The 17,199-nt window shown below is 47.2% G+C and overlaps 7 protein-coding genes across 7 annotated transcripts; 3 read left to right on the top strand and 4 right to left on the bottom strand.

The window, feature by feature from the left end:
• Nucleotides 1-845: 845 nt before the first annotated feature.
• BGZ61DRAFT_482677 (ankyrin repeat-containing domain protein) lies at nt 846-1,762 on the top strand (the record flags this gene model as incomplete). Its single annotated transcript, XM_046249415.1, has 2 exons — nt 846-1,075; nt 1,117-1,762. The coding sequence occupies 2 exons, from the start codon at nt 846-848 to the stop codon at nt 1,760-1,762; spliced, it is 876 nt and encodes a 291-aa protein (XP_046099325.1).
• A 21-nt stretch (nt 1,763-1,783) lies between these two features.
• Nucleotides 1,784-4,827, bottom strand: BGZ61DRAFT_428179 (von Willebrand factor type A domain-containing protein; the record flags this gene model as incomplete). The annotated part of the gene is made up of 2 exons (XM_046243737.1): nt 1,784-2,686; nt 2,763-4,827. The coding sequence occupies 2 exons, from the start codon at nt 4,825-4,827 to the stop codon at nt 1,881-1,883; spliced, it is 2,871 nt and encodes a 956-aa protein (XP_046099326.1). The 3' UTR covers nt 1,784-1,880.
• Nucleotides 4,828-7,182: 2,355 nt separating this feature from the next.
• BGZ61DRAFT_556177 (uncharacterized protein) lies at nt 7,183-8,261 on the bottom strand (the record flags this gene model as incomplete). The annotated part of the gene is made up of 6 exons (XM_046255648.1): nt 7,183-7,369; nt 7,421-7,473; nt 7,527-7,557; nt 7,636-7,719; nt 7,776-8,160; nt 8,213-8,261. The coding sequence occupies 6 exons, from the start codon at nt 8,259-8,261 to the stop codon at nt 7,183-7,185; spliced, it is 789 nt and encodes a 262-aa protein (XP_046099327.1).
• Nucleotides 8,262-9,190: 929 nt separating this feature from the next.
• Nucleotides 9,191-10,939, bottom strand: BGZ61DRAFT_319513 (cytochrome P450; the record flags this gene model as incomplete). Its single annotated transcript, XM_046238914.1, has 7 exons — nt 9,191-9,555; nt 9,602-9,792; nt 9,846-9,865; nt 9,919-10,295; nt 10,346-10,459; nt 10,519-10,808; nt 10,848-10,939. Coding segments are annotated over 7 exons (1,449 nt in total), but the record flags the coding sequence as incomplete, so codon positions are not given.
• A 662-nt stretch (nt 10,940-11,601) lies between these two features.
• On the top strand, nt 11,602-12,222 carry BGZ61DRAFT_482681 (uncharacterized protein; the record flags this gene model as incomplete). Its single annotated transcript, XM_046249416.1, has 3 exons — nt 11,602-11,713; nt 11,768-12,148; nt 12,215-12,222. 3 exons carry the CDS (start codon nt 11,602-11,604, stop codon nt 12,220-12,222), a joined length of 501 nt encoding a protein of 166 aa, XP_046099329.1.
• A 315-nt stretch (nt 12,223-12,537) lies between these two features.
• BGZ61DRAFT_362382 (uncharacterized protein) lies at nt 12,538-13,332 on the bottom strand (the record flags this gene model as incomplete). The annotated part of the gene is made up of 1 exon (XM_046241354.1): nt 12,538-13,332. The coding sequence occupies one exon, from the start codon at nt 13,330-13,332 to the stop codon at nt 12,538-12,540; it is 795 nt and encodes a 264-aa protein (XP_046099330.1).
• Nucleotides 13,333-15,461: 2,129 nt separating this feature from the next.
• Nucleotides 15,462-17,171, top strand: BGZ61DRAFT_307401 (uncharacterized protein; the record flags this gene model as incomplete). Its single annotated transcript, XM_046238757.1, has 5 exons — nt 15,462-15,651; nt 15,715-16,013; nt 16,106-16,312; nt 16,444-16,862; nt 16,970-17,171. Coding segments are annotated over 5 exons (1,317 nt in total), but the record flags the coding sequence as incomplete, so codon positions are not given.
• Nucleotides 17,172-17,199: the final 28 nt, after the last annotated feature.

Below are 17,199 nucleotides of genomic sequence, written 5' to 3' on the forward strand. Positions count from 1 at the left end.
AAAAATGTCGACTTTCTACCCTAAGCTTTCTTTGCTTGTCCATCTTGTTTGAACTTCGATCAGATATAGCTGCGGGAACAGATGTAATCCGAGAATCAGGGAAGCTAAGGCAGTCGTACGATTGACGTAGTATGCCAAGTAACTGGAGGTGTACTTCTGCTTTCCACAGGGGCGATTGTCAATAAACAAGAACGCCCTCCAGGACTTGGCCACAAGACTTATGCTCCCTAACCCTAACCCATACGAGACGTTGTATAGTGGGCGGGGGGGTGTTGGGAGATGAAGAAGGCCCGTCGGAAAATGAGGCGGGGAAGGTGATTAAGAAGCACCCAGATGATGAGCAGGAGAAACGTCAGGTGATGGGGGATTTAACGACAATTTCATTCGATAATAAGTAAACCACCTGAGATTGATATGGTTGTCTGAAACGAGTTTTAAGTGTGGACCCTTATTGTTTACAGCCGATATCTGTATGGCTTTCATCTAGATGATGATATGTAGTAGAGTTCAAAGGAGTTCGTGAGTGGGGCCAAGAGAACCAGGATTAAACAAACCAACGGTAGCAATGAGACAAAAACAGGAGATGGCTACATATCATTGTTAGTGCAGAGTTCTGCCTTACTTTTTCCCTGCTGTATTTATAGCGGCTTGGCAGGATAAAATCGTTATCTCGGTTGAACTAGCCTAACAACACCAATGAGTAGCTACTGCCGATCCTAAATAAACCAGAGACTAACCCAAACCAGGTGCGGCTGAATGGATAACTTAAGCCCCTGATCCCTTGAAAGGCTCAAGTCGCACCAGCTGGAAACAGGACGAAAGGTTGTGTGTTCAATACGAGAACCATGGGCGACATTGCCACGGGCGAAACCGCTACGTGCGGAACCTCCATTCCGGCTGCAATCCAAATCGATTCGAGCATAATCTTCAGCCGCATCAAACAACTTGAGGCAGTCTCGCTCGGCCACCCGATCCTACCTCTATCCAGGCTCCCGCCAATCCCAGATAAGACTGATGCTGCCGCCTATGCAGAGTTCCAGCTGAAGATTGATGTCCTCGCCTCATTCTTCTTGCAGTCAACAAGGACCAGAAAGACCTTGTTTTCGAGTTTCTTAGACGTGGCGTCGTCTCCCCCGATTTCCCATCTCACACCGGCGAGACGCCACTCCTCATTGCTGTGCGGATTGGGAGTGGCGCCATGATCCAATGTTTACATTCACACGGCGCTGATGTAAACCGTTTTGGTCGCACACAGCTGCCTGACACCGATGCCGGCCGCACACCGCTACAACTAGCTGCCACACTTGGTAACCTAGCCCTGGTGAAGCTCCTTATCGAGGAGTGTGGAGCAGATGACAGAGTTGTAGCACCAGACGGGGCCCTTGCGTATCGTCTTGCCGCCGCGAACTGCCATGACGATGTTGTGGCCTATCTGCCAATCCGCCGAGGCGGCATGTGGCTCAGGTGGAAGAAACGATCAAAGCTGGTCGAAAAAGCAGGCAAGGGACTACAGGCTGTTGCTGCATTCATTGCAATTTTCGTGTGGATTATACCTCGAAAGATATTCTACGAGTTCCCCAAGTCAGTGTGGAAAGGGGACACGGTTGGCATGAAAATAAGAAGTGGAATACACCGGGCGTGGGAGGTCATCGTGCATCTCTCTGTTCTCATATGCCTCATGTTATATGAACTCCCGAAGCAGGCCATCCTGGGACTTTTGCGAAGACTCAACTCGGTAAAGAAAAGAGAGAATGGACCATAGAGCTGTACAACAGTTATAAGTGCCATGGATAATTGCTATCTCAGATGGGTAGATATATATGAGAGAATAAAATTGATTTCTAGAGAGAAAAAAGTGAACTGCATAACTTCCAATTCCTTCACGCAACGCTCCTAATGACCTTTTCCAACTCCTCCACATCTCTGCCGATTTGCTCTTCCAGCCAATCCGTCGCCTTCTGCACAAGAATTTCCCAAGCCTCCTTTTCTACGTCCAGTTTGGTCTTGATGAAGACTACTGCACAAACAGTAGCTAAGATATCATCCTTCCTCGCACTATTCAACACAGCCTCAGGAAGACTCAGCTTCAGGGCGACATCGGATGTGACCCCCAAGATCATCTCGAGCTTAGCATTCCAGACCCAATTCCCGGCAAACCTCTGAAGGGCAACAACATTCTGAAGTTGTTGGGAAACATCGGGGGCCGTGTCCAACGTGGTAGCTTTGGGGATAGCAGGCGTCGGGACAGCATGAGAAGGCTTCATAGTGGCGGCTGGTACGCTGTGTGGTTTCCAGCCGTTGTCCGTAATATCTAGCGGCTTAATCTCCAAGCCTGCAGTCAGAGGCATGACTCTGTCGTCATTGCCTCGGCCACGGCGAGTAGAGCGGCTGGACGGGCGAAGAGACCTGGGAGGTCTGGCCATGGAGGCGGCGTGGGAGAAATCACCACCAGGTCGACTGAAGGAAGCCATGGGTTGAGCGAAACGTTGACTAGTGGAAACAACACTCATCGAAAAGCGCTCTGCCGAAGTAGAACCAGGAGGGAAAACTCGTCCACCAGTGGCGCCGAACGCACCCATGGCAAAGCCAGGATCAGAGCTTTTTGGTCTGGAAGAGCCTGCTAGGTCCCTTATATCATCGGAATTGGAAACAAAGGCAAGCCGGTCAACCGGATCGTCAAGTTCATCTATTCGAAGGTTGTTAATGTCATCTTTCAGAGCCCTATAACTATTCCTCAGCTCCGCTTTCATCATTGAACTTACTCGATGACTTCTCAACAGCAACAAATGAGCACCATTTGCCACTGACTTGAAATTTGACACCAAGCCTGACGGCCTCGCGCTGGACTATGTCGGAGAAGATCTCCTCATACTCATCTTTCAGGAGCTTTCCGCTGGCATCTTTTGCATTGGTGACCCAGCCGCGACCCTCTTCAAGTTCCTTGATCTCTTTACGGACGGCGAGTTGGTGGATCGTGGTTGACTTTTGGGGGAGATTGGTAATAGGAATCTCCTGTCTCAGCGGCCCATTCTTATAGGTGCCCTTGAGTACAACCGATTTGGGCGTCATTTCTGAACCACAGTCTGAAAGCAAGACGTAAATGGTGGTTCTAATAAAAGGATACATAGGCGGGATATCAGAGGGCGTTTGAAGGTACCGAGGAACAGAGATTTTCGAGAGAGGAGTATGCTCGGTGTTGATATCATCAGTCGGCTTGATGTCGTCGCCTTTGTCGTCGAAGTTCGGATCAAACAGAGACAACGGTTTTTCGGGATTGGGTTTTGTCTCATTCTGAACATGTTCTTCGAAAGTTCTGATGCTAAGAGAGTCCATCACCCTCTCAACGAACTCAAACTCGGAATCTTCGCCATTAGTGTCCTGGGAGTCGGCCTTTTCGTAGTTGATTTCGAGGCTGTAGTCGCTTATGTGTGGAAGCAGAGCACCTTTAAGCATACGAACCACTTTCTTATCCATCTGTTCCGAGTTTGTCACCATCTGCGCGAAGCCATTGCCAGCGCGGGCAACTCCTTCGATCAAGGCACTGCTGGCACCAGATCCGACCCCCAAAGTAAAAACACGAACTGCGTTTTTGCTCCTCGCAACTTCTTTGTTGATAAGCGTGAAAAGTTCTTGCTGTGATGATATCTTGCCGTCAGTGATAAGGAAGACTTCGAGGTTCATATCCTTAGATCGCTGCTGGAATATCGCTTCCATAGGACCATACATCCGAGTCCCGCCGTACTTGGCATCAAAGGATTGCACATAAGAGACGGCCTCATCCAGGGTTTCTTGGTTGTAAGTCTTAGACTCAGGCCAAAGAAAGCTGAACCTAGATCCAAAGCTGCATATGTTGAACTTGACTCCGATAGGCAGAGACTTGAGGAAGATAATAAGAGCACGAATTAGATCATTCAACTTGCCTTTCATACTTCCACTTCGATCACATAAAAATACAATTTCAGGCTTTTCAGCCGGAAGGTTGAATTTCGATACAAAAGTAGCAATTATCGCGCGGTGGTTGGGAATCGTAGGATGAGTCTCCAGAAATGCAACCGGTTCATCAATCTTGGTGGTTACCACATGAATGATGAAGTCCTGGTCCAGGCTGGCAGACCCCTGAGATAGGGTCACGGAGGCTTTGCTTAGAGAAGATTCTGCAGCGGGAGCTTGAGAAGTGGTTCCGATGCTCACGGAGATGGGATGAGACGGTGAATTGATAGACTTGATGGATGAACAATCGGGCATCTCTGCATCGATAGTGATTGAGATCCCCTCTTCGACCATAAGGCTGCTTCCTTGCAGGCTGGCTGCGTCGCCGTATCGCGGAGCAACGTGGGTCGGGATAGTAAAACGTACGCCATTGATCTCTGCGTCATGCTTGAGCTCTCCAAGGAATGTGATTTCCACGTGGACCGTTTGGCCGGCTGGCACATTTCCGATAGTCGTACTAAAAATATCGGAAGCATGGTGGAACTGCTCTAGTAGAGCGGCTGTTTCACCACGGGCTTTGGCTTCAGCGTAAAGGGTTTTGGCATTCCGACGCTCTTTGACGACGCCGTTGATGATGCGGTCGGCGATTGTACATTTGAAGCCGACAATCGAGACTCCATCATAGAGGGGAAATACGTAGTTCACCTCGTCGAGTCCATCGTCTTTAGAGGGGTTAACGAAGGTCTGGGTGAGAGTCGTTCGAGTAGTGGTGTCGAAAATGGTCGTGTGAACGTTGACTTTGAGTTGGGGGAGATGTTTTCTGGCGCTGTCGACGATGATGTAGCACCCGCAAAGAGGTATCCCACTCGAAGACAGTGGTGCCCGAGATAGGACCATGATGGTTGGTGTTTCAATTTCTGGTGGTATAGCAAGAGTGATGATGATGAGGAAGGGAAGTCGAGGAAGTGGATGGCCTTTATAACCTCAGCTGATTCCCGGCTTGTCGATCCTGGTTGTCGCACACATCAAGACATCGACGGCACACATACCAAGTTAGTGCGGCAAAAAGTGTGGCGGAGGGAGAGGATGCGGAGCTCGAATTAAGCAGCGAAGTTGGGCAATGTTCTTGGCGGGTGAGTGGTTACTCCCAGTGGTGTGCGTCATAAATATCTCGTGTTGGTGGGACATAAATGCAGCATGGATGTGATTTGGAAAGTCCTTTTAGTGTTAGAGATGCCGACGCATGGCGAGATCTCATGGTCGGGTCGGGTTCATTCCGGCTGGAAGGAGGGACTAAATATGTAGAGTCATGATTCAGAGAAGGGGAAAGGAGGTGTGATTGAGATGACACCAACGGCTGAGTGGGGAATGTAGCTGGTAATGGTCTGACACTCTACGACGGGGATGAAAGACAGGACTCAGAGCAGGTGTTAAGGGGAGTACCTGTTTTAATGTTACTTGTTTCCATCTTTGAGGTTAATAATTTTGGTATAGTGTGGCATGTGAAGCCTTATTATTTCTAACCCCTGTGCAACAATAGGCCATCTGATGTAGAGTAAACCTGAAAGAGCACGCCACATATAATGATAAGGAACTGGATTGATTAGAAAGCAATGATTTCATAGGGTTGTAGGGTAGCTAAGGAGGCTGGGAGAGATTGCCTGGCCAACCAATTTAGTATGTAATTTACGCGTTGCTCCACCTCTGGTCTCTTTTCTCACTTTTTTTTCCTCGAGAAGATCTCGAACTTGCATCTACCAACAATTACTACAACACTCGCAGCGAGCACCCGAGGCTCGAATGGCGCCAAGCAACGTGTCATCACATCACTGTGGCTTGCCGTAGAGACGTCTCGATGCAATGCAAAGTCTCTGCGCTATGTCGAGCACGCGATGGCATTGTCGAACAATGCCAGTCCAGATTCGAGCCAGCCTGGTCTCTGGTTGCTGGTGCCTTCGTCCGTCACCATACGCGCCTAGCTGATGCAGTTTGACGCACCTATGCCATTCTTGGTGCATTGGCTATGGAAGTCTTGCGGCGGCCTGGGACAGACGCCGGCGCCGGCATGGAACGACATGGACTCTGCTGTTGACTCATCCTCGTGCTACCGGACGCGTCTTCAAGTGTCTGGCCAATGTCACGACCTGGTAAGTACCAATTATATCAATTTCCCGGCTTTTGTGCTAACTGCTTGTTCCTAGTTCCACCGCCTCCATCGTCAAAGACTACCCTCCGCTCCACACGCCTCATAAAAAGACGGATCCCTGTGCCTGCTCGTTGTTTTGCAGCCCCTTCAAACCAACTGCTCTACGCGAAACAGGCGCAAGATGCGACAAAGGTTAGTCTAACTATCGGTCTTTTTACTTCCGAATGATTATACAAATGATCAAGAGCTTTTTAACCCTGATATCTCCTGATGAAACACATCACAACCGTATGACGGATTATCACAACACACCATGTTTGAACTCGCTTTGAAGGACATCAAGGCTAACATGCAAGTGCCGCAGATCATCATATTTTCGTGGACGAAACTTTCTGAAGTAATCACGGAGCCATGTCCGATATTCATGTGAACAAGCTTGTCAAGGTGTGTAAGAAACAGGCGAAAGCCGATCCTCCCTGCCCCTGATCCTACATGATGTTTGCAACCCAAGTATTTGCTACTTCAGAGCCTGTTTTGACAGGCCATGAGACCACTACTCACACAAGCCCTGACTCGGACCTTATCTCAATCTTCATTTTTCCACCAGACACTTTGTAGCAGCTTCAAGTCTAACTGGAAATCTAGATCACTACTCCTCGACGCCATTCACGACATACATACCCACCCCCAACTGTGAAGTAATGTCATGCTGCCAACATCCCTGGAGTAGACTCATCAATGCCCAGTGATACGTTGTGACGTAGCCCGTAGTCCGGGGAATCTCACTGGCCGACCCATTCTTACAACCTGATTCATTCGGTCTCCCATACTTGTTCGAGTGTAGAATCACTAATTTACTCTGCACGTTCGAATAATTCCTATCTTGATTCGCATTTCTGAGGGGGAGGGGTTTTTGTATATTGTATTATCGCTTTAGTCACTAGCAATGCAATCGTGTGACGACTCAGAACCAGCTCCAACTCTCCCAAACTCCAACACAAGAGACAGCGTCCTAGCTCTGGAGGGAGCTTTCACCTATGCTAATTGCACGTGTACCCCCTATACAGAGTTAGCTCAAATGGTAGACTGTAAATCGGTTAAGTAGGTTAGCAATACCCATCGATAACAAGACTCGCCCCACTCATATAAGAACTCATTGGCGATGCTAAGAAGCAAATAGCTTCCGCAATCTCGGATGGATCCGCAAGGCGACCCATAGGAACCTTCTCAAGTTCTTTGCGCATAACCTCGTCTTCAGTCACCGCTTGCGCGAGGTTCTTGGTAGTAACATAACTGTTTTTGTATCAGATAACAAACCGAGACCAGTGAAGAAGACTTGAGTACCCCGGACATATCGCATTGATTCGAATGCCGTCTTTGGCAAACGAATTCGCGTCCTAGTGCCCGTTTTTAGTGGCTCAACCGCAGTGATTCATGCTCCCAAACTCACGTTTCTTGTTATTGCGATCACGCCATGCTTGCTATTTGCATATTGGTCAAATCAAACCATACAGCTATACGAGATCAGGTAAAATTAACTGAGGTGTTTGAAAACTTACCTGGTGTTGTATGGTGCTGCAGGAGTCGACGCAGACGGGCTAGTAAGCCCAAAGATAGACGACATATTCACGATAACGCCTTTACTTTGAACCCCTGGACTTGAAAACGGTTAGCAACTGTTTTAATACCAGGGCGAGACTCCCACCGTATTTCAATGGGACTTTGGGCAAGCATTTGTCGTATTTCCTCTCTCTGGGAGACCCATAGACCAATCATATTAACATCCAGAACTCGACGGAATTCATCAGTGGAGATCTTGGTTGAATCCATAATCGGTCCTCCTATTCCCGCGTTATTGATGGCAATGTCGATCCGTCCAAATGCATCCACTACTTTCTGAATCGCTTGAACTATCGCTTTCTCATCGCTAACGTCAATCTTAATTTTCAGTGACTCCACTCGCTTGTTCGTTTGCTGGGATATCATAGCAGCCGTAGTTTCCAATCCAGCATCGTCAATATCAAGAAGTGCGAGTTTCTGGACTCCATGCCTAGCGAAAGCCATACTGGTTGATTGGCCGATACCTTCAAGGTGACGCTGTCAGCGAGAGGTCTCCAGTCGTGGAGAATTTCCTACCGGATCCGGCCCCAGTAATGAGCGCGACACCTGCAAGAAGATTTGTCATATTGTATGACAGGTGTGTCGATGTGATCAGAACGTAAGTTTAGATGTTCTAGGAAGGAAAATAAAGCAAGATGGGCTGTTTGTGCCTGAAATAATACCCGAGTATTCTAAGTCGTATCAAGGTTTTAATGAACGGCATATGATGATCTCCTCTAGTGGCTGTGGCCGCCTCGGTCCGAAGCGACTCGTTTCGGGCCGACAATCAAGGCGTGTCATCCTGTTCCAATCATAGATCTGTCCGGAAAAGGTCTCTGAAATAAATCACGCATATTCAACAATGTACTGAGAAATCCAAACCAACTTCTGGGTAAAAACGCTGCGGGTGGTCTTCATGACCTGGGCTAACATATCCGGGCCAGACTTACTCAACTACGAGTCGTCGAGTTAATGGAAATTTGATTAGAAATAGCACATTTAGCTTCAGAAACAATATATATAGGCGTCTACAGATTCCACCAGAGGAGTTGTGCAATGTGACGTTTATGATAGTTAGGACATGACCTCGTGCCGCCTGTCTACCGTTCAAATGTATGTTGAGCCGATCTTTAGCATATTTATCCCCCGATAGTGCTGCCTGAGAGCCGCAATATTCCTCTCAAGTGATTACAGACTGTATCAAGGTCCTTTTGATATGAGTGATTATTAACCATGAGGTTGCCTAACATCGATCTCAATCAATTTAAGCTCTTAGTCACACAAACAGACATCTGGTTTCAAGTCTATATGCATGTTGCTATATCGAGCATTGTTAAGACTTGGGAAAATTTCAGATGAATTATAGCTGCGTGAATACCTGATGAGAAGATAATATTGGCCGGTGATACTACAGTGATGTGTTGACGGTGCATGCCAGCCGCTATTCTGCGTAATGTGAAGATGAAACCGACCTCATAGATCACCTGTAGCGGTGGTGTTTGGGTCCACCAAAGAAACGTCCAGCCTCATCCCGTTCAAAGGCCTCAAACTCGGTCCGCTCTTCTGAGGCTCAACAGGGCCAGTATTTGCAAACTCAAACTTCCGGATTAACTCGACCAGTATTGCTTTCATCTCGTGAAGAGCGAACTGCTTTCCAATGCATATTCGTGGCCCATTAGAGAATGCGAGAGAAGCGTAGGGATCTCGAGCTGGCTCTGGTAGATTATCCCATCGATCGGGGTCAAATTGATCAACAGTTGGACCCCAAACTTCAGGGTTAAACTGAGGTGCAGCCGGAGCTATCATCACCATAGTTCCCTTGGGTATATTCACACTCTCTATTTCTAGGTCTTCAATTGCCTGGCGAGGGAAGTTTGGAGCTATCAGAATTAGTTGAGGTATTGTAGTAATGTCATGCTTCCGTACCTGGCGGGTAAAATCGCAGGACTTCCTTGACGAAATTACTCAAGTATGGTAGGTTCTCAAGTTCAGCTTGAGTTGGCGAGGTGGAATTTATTGTCAATTTAATTTCGTTGCGCAAATGGTTCTGGATATCCGGGTTTAAAGTGAGAGCATGCAAGGCCCAGGTTAGTGCACCTGCTGTTGTCTCATGTCCCCTATTGTAGGTATGTTCAGCGGCAAAGTGACATAAACCGTCGAGGAAACTTACGCAGACATGAAATTCAGCAGCTGAATTTTGTTAGCATCCTTAGATGGCTCTAGCATCAGGGTTATTAACTCACATAGCCCAGCATATCCTCTTCTGACCATTTGTCGTTGCTCTCTTTGATCATGAGAGTTAGGAGATCGCGGCCAGCATTTTCTCCTGTGGATGTTCGCTCACGAAACTCTAGCTTTCGTCGCCGGATATGTTTTCGGAGGATCTTTCTAACCTCTGCGTTCGCCTCAACATAACTCTTATTCGCTTTGAATGGTAGCAGTGGTCGTATGGGGATAAATTGGTGAATAAAAGAGATTAGAAGCTGAAGGGGTGTTGCAAACTCAAAGATCTTCTCGTAGTTCGTTGCTAATGACGACGATGTCGATAGGGAGTTGAGTTCATAGCCCAGAGCTGCTAGACCAACGATGTCGAGAGTCGTATGTGAAAGAAGGCTCGAGACTGGGACAGAATCAGCAACAAAGAACAACAGTATGCATTATATATCTGACCGTCAATAATATTCGTCCCTTCTTTGACCAAAGTTAACATAATTGAGGATGTCTCTTCAGCCTTTTGTTGAAAGATGGAATGCATTCGTCGAATATTGCCAAAGGAGAAAGGCGCTATGGAATGCTGTCAGTATTGATCTCACAGTCGTCTTTCTTATAATACCAACTCATACCAACTAAAAGCTTTCGTTGCTTTTTATGTTCTTCACCCTCTGTGAACAGAATACCATGCCCTGCTATCTCACCAACAACCCGCTTCCAGTAAGGTGGCTTAATAAATGAGTAGCATTTGGTCTGGAGAATCTCTTTTTGTGCTCGTGTGTTGTTGACCATCAGCATTTCCCGGTTTAATAGAGACATGTATCGAATAAACGGTGCATCTGGATATTCCTTCATCCAACGCGTCTCCAACTCGCTCGGGAGAGCATTGGCCTGGTTCAATATTTCTCCAAAAGGAAATCGGCTCTGAACTTATTAGCAATGTTTAAAATGAAAGAAAGACATCCCAACCTTGGGGCCTGGCAGGTTCCGAAGAGGGGAGAAGTAGAAAGGCCATATGAAAATGTAAAATATTTGAATAGCAAGATAGTGAATTCCGGCCAAAGCAATGCATTTCTGTAGCAGCTGTGTCGATGCCAAATAGTCAAAACGATGAAGTAAGATTACTTCAATAAGAGAAACCGCACCACTTCGTATCAGATTATTTCCCATCTTCTGGCAATCCGTGTTGGTGGCAAGTCATTCACAAGTGCTAAGACACCCAATCCAGAAGTATTCAACAGGCTGAATGGGAAGTACGCAGCCCTTATTGCATTTCTAAGGCTAGATGGACGGCGTGACGGTTTGTACATAACACACTCGGTTGGATGTTTGAGATTTGTAAATGGAATTTCGGAGTTTAGTGTCCCCGAACAACGTGAACCCTCCTCGGGCTCGGCTTTTCGATAAGAGGCCGAAAGGTGAACTGGGAAAGATTAGGACCGAAGATATTCTCACCGGAATTCCTGAAGATGCCGTCCTTACTCCAAGACCATTCGGCTTCGGCCTTTGCGGGCCGAAAGTAAACTCCGTCCACTTCCCCGCACACCTGCAGTTATGTGTTTTCCTATTAAGGCGCATCAAATGTCAAGGAGGGATTGATGTTCTCAATTATTTTTACTCTATCCATGGTGTATACTTTCAAGTCAATCTCATATACTCAAATCAGGATTCCCTAGAAACCGTAACAAGCCGTCACGCCAAGTACAAATGTCACAATGGCTCCGATCGAGCAGCCCAAATTGACACACGCATTTGACCTCACCATACGTGGACCGCCAGGATTTGCGTCAGAATCTAGCCCGCAATCCAATTTAAGTGTAGCACATGGTAGGTGTCTTGAGTCCTGGATTCGCTGTTACTAACGTTTACAATTATTCACAGTTCATACGGGATCCCTAAAATCGGCCGACGGTACGATAGACATCCCCTTGAGCGTTGGTAGCGATTGGATGAGATTGCATCAAGATTATGCAGACATCGACGCGCGGGTCTCTTGCGCCTCTCTGCCTGGAACGAAGCCGGAAATCCAATGCGACATTGAGTACAAGGGTAGAATAGCTTTTCATGGGCCAATGCTGCAGCTCTGGAAAGGAGAAAAGGAATCTTTGGATTGGGGGGAAGGCTATTATTATACCACCCCTCTACTTGCGAGCAGAAGTGAGGAGCTTGGTTGGGTGAACAAAACGGTCTTCCTGGGCATGGGGAAAATTAGAGTGACGGAAAGCGGGAGTGTGGAGGTTGTCTATAGAATATTTCGAGTAGGTTAGCTTCACTCGACGAAGAGTCTTAGATGATTGTCTGAAACTGAACCACTCTTGCCCATCCTAGGTCATTGATAAACATATGAATAAACCCAACTGATCCCAGAAAAAGAAGGTCATGTGATAAGACGATGTAAATCTACTCATCCTGGGGTCATTGGGTGAATGCAGGTTTAAAAAATAATGAATCAAGCAATGTATTGGTGAGTATAGTACTGCTAGCAAACTGACGTGATCAGCACACTGACAGCGAATGGAGAAAGATTGTTAAGACAGAGCGACATACATAGCCATTGGAAACAATTGCTCATCCATTTTAACGTTAGGATCAAATTCATACCCGTTGTCCATGAGTTCATGCTACCTAAACTTACACGAATACACCGCGTTCTATGTGGTCTCACTACATTCAGTGATCGGCGAATCAACCCTATCGTTTTCGAGATCATCCCGATGAATAGCCCTGAATAAGAAGTATGTGTCGCCTAAGAATTGTAGTCCGAAAGCAACGAGAGGCAACCAGAAGCCTAACGCGCCATTCCAAGCAAATGGTCCATGCAGAGTAGTATGAATAGCCACCGACCAGAGGAACATTGCCGGCGACACCAAATTGACAAGGGCCATTGCTTTAGGATACAACGGTTTCGGTCGGTTATCAATTATGATGGCGTAAGACCAAGCCCAGGACATTAAGATAAAGGTCTGGAAAGGCATCACTGCAAACATCCAAAACATGTCGCTTGATAGCTCGATCAATTTCGGATCACGATCTTTCCGTAATGCTGTCGCTGCCAGCTGCATTCCGGGCATGAAGAAGCCGATCGTAGATGCAATGCCAGATGCGAGCTGTAGCTGCGGGAGAACCCAGGGGATGTTGGGGATGCGGCGCATCTGGTCTGATATGATGGCGGTATAAGGCAAGAAGAACGTTCCCGAGAACATCAACAGAACGCTGCCTGCGTGTACGCCTTTCTGATGGCGGGCGTAGTGCTCGGCGGTGCGCTCTGGCGTCCACCATGGGCTAGGCGGAGGAAGAAAATCGGATGCGATAAAGGCAAGGAAGAAGAGGGTGCCGCAGATGAGACCGCTAGAAGCGCAAGCGTAGCGCAAATTCTTGGGCTTGAGACACCCGGTAGTCGTGAGGTGCTCTAACGAGCGATCGATTTTCTGAAAGGTATTCGCCATGGTGTTTAGGGGATCAATGTATTATCACGTCTTTATGAAGATTCCGAGAGAAAAGTGTGTTTGAATTACATTCAATGCATAGTTTGATAAAATTGGGTTTTGAGAGGGTACATATTGATAAAATCGAAGAGACAGACGACAGATCTACGGTTTTATAGAGCAGTATTGGCATTGGGGGTACGTTAATTTACTGCATGCATCCCGAGGTATATTCCCCTGGCTAATTGTAGATCCAATGTAAATAAAGTAGCACAATGGACTAGCTACACATAACAGAGCGCCGTAATATTTGCCACCCAATTGTAAGCTTGGTGCAGAGTCCTCGTAATGCTACACGCTTGTCCCGAATCCCGAGATGCGAGTGTCTCGGCGCCGAAAGAATGCACTAGTCCTTGGTTTCGGGCCGAACGCCAATCAAAGCCCAGGAGCAGTCAAAGCAGCTCAGAAGAAATGCTAATCCGAAGTTAAGTGACACCATTTGTAATCATGACTTTCTGGTCAACTCCTTGGAGGATCATTGCATTGCATAAAGATAAACTCAGCCCATTAGAATTTGAGAATTCTTTTCAAGATTAAACTATGCAGGAACAAAGTTGATACCCTACCAGGGAATGGTAAGATGACTGTACCAGCCTACCATTCCACGCTTGTGATATCCTGCTCAACCGGTACCGGTCAATTCTCAATTATGCTTATGCGGTGAGTAGTGATGAGTAGCAAGACCGAACTTGGGAACCTCTAGACCACATTAGTACAACATCCCACTCGTGTGGATAGAATAGGACATTCTATATTACTACAAACTCCCCTCGCTGGGAAGTGAATTTTACACATTTTAGGACTCGTTGTAGCACTTATTCGTCTCCTTTCATGCGAGATCGAGTTGACTGGCAGAGAAGCAATTCGAACCATTCCCTAAAGTTAAGATGTCAAGCCATGTGCCGGCAATGCTACACACTTGAGAAATGAAACCCCGCAGTTTATACTATTCTGGTTAAAGCGCCCAGGAGCAAGTCCCATTAGTGACGGTCTACTGCATTATGTTCATACCCCGCTTTCGGGGAACATAAGGCATGAAATCCGGGGTAGCTGAGCTGGTCAACGACATTTCCAGCTCAGGTAAACTCCACATCAACACCAGCAAATTTGGCTACCGTATCTACACATCATTGTTGCCTCTGAATCACTACTACATCTTCCGCGTCTATCCACGGTGTGCTATGTCCGATAGTCACCAGAACGTCTCAATCGCTGGCCGACGGGTTGCATGTCTTCACTGCCGAGAGAAGAAAGTAAAATGTGAGCGCCCTGAGGTGGAGCGAGCTGACAGCAACTATAAAATCAATATTGACTAAGAGCATGAAGGCGATGGGTCTCACCCATGCAGCTACTGTGAAGTAGGTTTTGTGCCTCACCAACGCTTGAGCAAGACCAGAGGGAAATCAGGTCTGATAGTGCATCTAGCCACGCCAAATAGAATGTATCTTTCCGAGCAAAGCACGCCGCCGGCGACAAAAAAGTACCTATCGTCCCCCCCAACGCTAATTCAATTAGCAGGCACATGGTAACATTTCATTTGGGATTAGGGAGATTGCAGTCAGCTGATGACCGTACGATTGACTCCTGCGAAACAACCACCACAAGGTCTCCCCACAGACCCCGATCAGAATCAACCATCACTCCCCGACAGAATCAAGAAGGTATTATTTCTTGACGCTACTGGAGGTAACATCACATCTGATACGTGGCTTAGGCCGCCGAAGCAGCTGTGCCTCCGATGGCCGGCTCGGTGGGTCTTCGACCCTACCTCTTTACGAACAGAGGCGTTCATTATCTGATTCTTTGGATCAGCCTACTGATAGAACCACATACTTTGGGTCAACATGGGCTTGGGAGAATTACCACAGCCATACCTCGGACCCAGCAGTTCTCAGCAACGACAATCGTTGCATTGAAGGAACAATCATTGAACCTGATGTAATTGTGCACTGAATTGCCATCTTTCGTTCCAAGGTAATTTCATGCTAACAAAATGTTTTCTTGGCAGACTAGGAGTGAATACCATGGTAATTGTCTTGCCTATAACACCAACTTGATGAACTGAATAGGTAACTGTTGCCACAGGGACTAGCTCGATCATTGCGATTTGCTCGGAAGCTGCTACTGACTGGGTAGTTCAACAAACAGGGAATACATGCTATTCTGATCTCAGCGCATCAATCGCGTCCATGATCATCAGTCAGCTAACGTTGGACAAGGGGTTTAGTTCGAAGAGAGCCCCTGAGCCGAATTTTGAGACAGCATGGATGTATTACGAAGGTAGTTAGAGCCTCTCCTCGCTCAAGGTTCTAATGCTTTACTGACTATACTCTCGGACTGCAGCGTATTTTCAACAGGCTGACTCTGTGTTTCGTGTTATAAACCGTCCTGTGTTTGAAGCTCGCCTGCGTGGGACTTTCAATAAAGACGAGACGTCGGTTGATGACCCGGCTTGGTACGCACTCCGTAATACGGTTTACGCGGCTGGGAAACGACAGTTGCTCAACAACAGCCCGGCTCAGCTCAGTTTCTCTCATATCCAATCCAAATGCTGGCCCTATTTTGAAAACGCCATGGCTGTATACTCTGAGATCCTCTTCTCAAGGGTCGAGATCTTAGGTGTACAAGCGTTGATTGCGATGGTACGTAAAGCCATCTTTCATTTGTAACTTCGACTCTTTCATTTGCAATTTCGAATCTTTGAATTTGGAAACTTGCTAATTCCGTTCAATAGGCCATGTTTGTAGAGGGACTTGGAAGCCCTAACTTGCAATACATGCTCTGTGCAAGTGCGTCTCGTCTGGCACAGTCCCAAGGGTTACATCGAGACCCTCCATCCAGTTGGAACCTATCCAAAGCTCAGAGAGCACAGAGAAGTCTTCTCTTCTGGACAATATATGCTTATGATAAGCACATATCATTACGCGCTGGGCGGCCATCGGTATGAGTATCAGACGGATGACACGTATTGCCGAGCTAAAGTATTTCCAGGCAATAGATGACAGCGACATCACATGTACCTTGCCCGAATTCCCAGTCCAAAGCGGGCTTGAAGGTATCTGGTTATCGAAGGTTGTTCACCACGCTCGTCTATCCTCCGAAGTGACGCACTGGTTATCAACCTTCCAGAGCGACAACGTTACCCTCCGGGAATCCATTCGAAAGTTGCAAAGTCTCAACGATCAATTGACCGCATGGATTCGCTCCCTCCCAGCGCCTCTCCGCCCGGGTCCTGACTTGAAGCGAACATCAACCACCAGCATAAAGCTGCATATTAACCAAACCATCTACATTCACTACGCACTCCACGGCACCATAATTGCGCTGAATTCATCTTTTGCTTGGCCATGGCTGGCTGAAAGCCTGAGGCCTAAGAATATCGTTCTTTACGAAAGCCAGTCTCAGAAAAGTACACTGCTGGTGATGAGCGCAGCGCGAGCAATTATTAAATTGACACATTTTATCGACATTGACTGCGCTACGCCTGTTTGGTAGGTCCCGAGTTCCCTCTTGATAAATATATTGTTGGCGCATATCGCATCACACAAAATCTGAAGTCAACTTGCTAATGCTCGTACTCTTTGCTAACCGATTCCAGGTTGTCATTCTATTACCCCTTGATCGCCATACTCAATCTATTCATCCACATTCTTCGTTTTCCAAACTTACCCACCGTTCAAGCAGATCTTGCGCTCCTGGACATCGCCACAGGCTATTTTAGTCGCGTGGAACTGGCAACTGGCGCTTCAATGTCATTTCGATTTGTACGCGATCTTTCCAAATGCGCCCAGGATGTTGTTTCCAAAACTCCGACTTCGCTGGTGGCAG

This window comes from Ilyonectria robusta (assembly GCF_021365365.1).
Source record: "Ilyonectria robusta strain PMI_751 chromosome Unknown BGZ61scaffold_22, whole genome shotgun sequence".
NCBI lineage: Eukaryota > Fungi > Ascomycota > Sordariomycetes > Hypocreales > Nectriaceae > Ilyonectria > Ilyonectria robusta.